The sequence below is a fragment of the Anopheles aquasalis genome, chromosome 3 (genome assembly GCF_943734665.1).
Source record: "Anopheles aquasalis chromosome 3, idAnoAquaMG_Q_19, whole genome shotgun sequence".
Taxonomy (NCBI): domain Eukaryota; kingdom Metazoa; phylum Arthropoda; class Insecta; order Diptera; family Culicidae; genus Anopheles; species Anopheles aquasalis.
In genome coordinates, this window is record NC_064878.1 from 67,558,549 (window position 1) to 67,561,048 (window position 2,500).

General features: G+C 52.5%; 1 protein-coding gene across 9 annotated transcripts in view; it reads left to right on the plus strand.

Moving 5' to 3' along the window:
- Positions 1 to 2,500, plus strand: part of LOC126578521 (kinesin-like protein KIF13A) — a 23,898-nt gene that overhangs the window by 9,627 nt on the left and 11,771 nt on the right. For all 9 annotated transcript variants that reach the window (XM_050241157.1, XM_050241155.1, XM_050241156.1 and 6 more), the window contains 2 exons: positions 320 to 752; positions 1,373 to 2,500. The exon at positions 1,373 to 2,500 is cut by the window's right edge and continues 2,275 nt beyond it. In XM_050241157.1, coding sequence (XP_050097114.1) covers positions 320 to 752; positions 1,373 to 2,500 — 1,561 coding nt within the window. The remainder of the gene's footprint in view (positions 1 to 319; positions 753 to 1,372) is intronic.

The window sequence follows — 2,500 nt, forward strand, 5'->3', positions numbered from 1 at the left end:
GACATGCTCGTTATAAAATCGTGATTTGACAGCAAAAAATGGGGCTTCTTTTTGTAGTAGGTCAGGACATGGTAGATTGTAGCAGGCGACAATGACAATGGCACTGGAAGCTGTCGGATCTTAGTAGTCTTTTGTCTGAACGAGCATGAGAATGAAAGGGTCGGTCACGAAGGAGTGGCTTTTGGAATTCACCCACTGACTGAGTAATGTTGAACGTGCGGAACGGGGCCTGACGCTGATAACACTAGACGCGCGATAACCTTTTGCCTTCCGAATGTACTCGTAATGACCATTCTTTTTTTTTTTGTTGTCTTTGCAGAAAACCGCCCAAAAACTTTGCGTTCGATCACTGCTTCTACTCGACCGATGCCGATGCGAGCCACTTTGCCTCACAGGAGCTGGTCTTCGACAAGGTGGGGCGCGACATCCTGGAGAATGCGTTCCAGGGATACAATGCGTGCATCTTTGCGTACGGGCAGACCGGCTCGGGCAAATCGTACACGATGATGGGAAACCAGGAGAACAAGGGCATCATTCCGCGCCTGTGCGATGAGCTGTTTGCCTCAATCGCGGCCAAACAAACGGACGAGCTGACGTACAAGGTGGAGGTGTCGTACATGGAGATCTACAACGAGAAGGTGCACGATTTGCTTGATCCAACAACCAGCAAACAGTCGCTGAAGGTGCGAGAGCACAATGTGCTCGGGCCGTACGTCGATGGGCTTTCGCAGCTGGCCGTCACATCCTTCATGGTAAGCATCGTTTGGTAATCGATAACCGCGCGCAACCTGACTATCTCTCCAGGGTGCACTCATCTCGATGCATCATTTTAGTCCCCGAGTGTGCCTCTTCCGGGACACGGAATGGTTATAAATAGCGTTCCCCATCCTCATGTTTCTCGAAGTAAAACGATCGATTTATTCGCGGTCACGTTATCGTACCTTCCGGAGTAGATCGTTCAGGAAAGGTGCCAAACGAACTCCGGACGAGTCCCGTTTATGTACTCTAGTTTCTCGATTACACTGAAGCGCACGTTGCGGTCGCGTACGTGATGCCTTTATCAATTGGACACCACACCGGTGACACAACCTATTTTTGGTACAGGGAAAAGCGAGGTAACCGGCCCGTTAATCCGGTGTTTTGATAAGACACCGGTGGCTCCATACTTTGACCTGTTTTCTTGGTAAAGATTGGTTAAGTAGCGACGCCGAGCTAGGGGTGTTGTTGGACAACCATTTCTCGGAATCGGGCCTGAATGCGTTTATGGCTAATATCCGGAGGGAAATAGAGATTGTTTACTACAAGTGCCGAGCACGTGTCATGATTCTATTAATGCTAATGTTATGTTGTCTCGATTGTGTCTGTTTGGCAGGATATCGACAACCTGATGGCCGAGGGTAACAAATCGAGAACGGTGGCGGCCACGAACATGAACTCGGAGTCCTCCCGGTCGCACGCGGTGTTCACGGTGGTGCTGACACAAACGCTGATCGACACGCTGTCGGGAGTGACGGGAGAGAAGGTGTCCCGCGTTTCACTGGTCGATCTGGCTGGTAGCGAGCGCGCCGTTAAAACGGGTGCCGTTGGTGATCGGCTAAAGGAAGGTTCGAACATCAACAAAAGTCTCACAACGCTCGGCCTGGTGATATCGAAGTTGGCCGATCAAACGGGTGGTGGGAAGAACAAGGACAAGTTCGTTCCCTACCGTGACTCGGTGCTGACGTGGTTGCTGAAGGACAATCTGGGCGGAAACTCACGCACGGTCATGCTGGCGACACTATCACCGGCAGCCGATAACTACGAGGAGACACTGTCGACGCTACGGTACGCGGATCGGGCGAAGCGTATCGTGAACCATGCCGTCGTGAACGAGGATCCGAATGCACGCATTATCCGCGAGCTGCGCAAGGAGGTAGAAACGTTGCGTGAGATGCTGAAGCACGCGACCGGCGGCGAGATGAAGCGGGTCGACATCCACGACAAGATTGCCGAGAGTGAGAACCTCATGAAGCAAATCTCGCAAACCTGGGAGGAGAAGCTGGAGAAGACGGAACAGATCCAGAGCGAGCGACAGCAGGCGCTGGAGAAGATGGGCATTAGCGTGCAGGACAGTGGCATCAAGGTGGAGAAGAACAAGTACTATCTGGTCAATCTGAATGCCGATCCATCGCTCAACGAGCTGCTGGTTTACTATCTGAAGGAGGAAACGCTCATCGGCGGTCGGAGTAACAACAGCAATGGAGTCATCAGTAGCAAGCAGCCGGACATTCAACTGCTGGGCCTCGGCATCCAGCCAGAACACTGCCTGATAACGATCGAAGAGGGCGAGCTATATATGGAGCCGATCGAGAATGCGCGCTGCTGCGTGAATGGATCGGTTGTGTCGGACAAAACGGCCCTCCACCATGGTGATCGCATCCTGTGGGGTAACCATCACTTCTTCCGCGTCAACTGTCCCAAATCGGCGACTAACAATGCTAGCGTTGGTGCTTCGGAACCG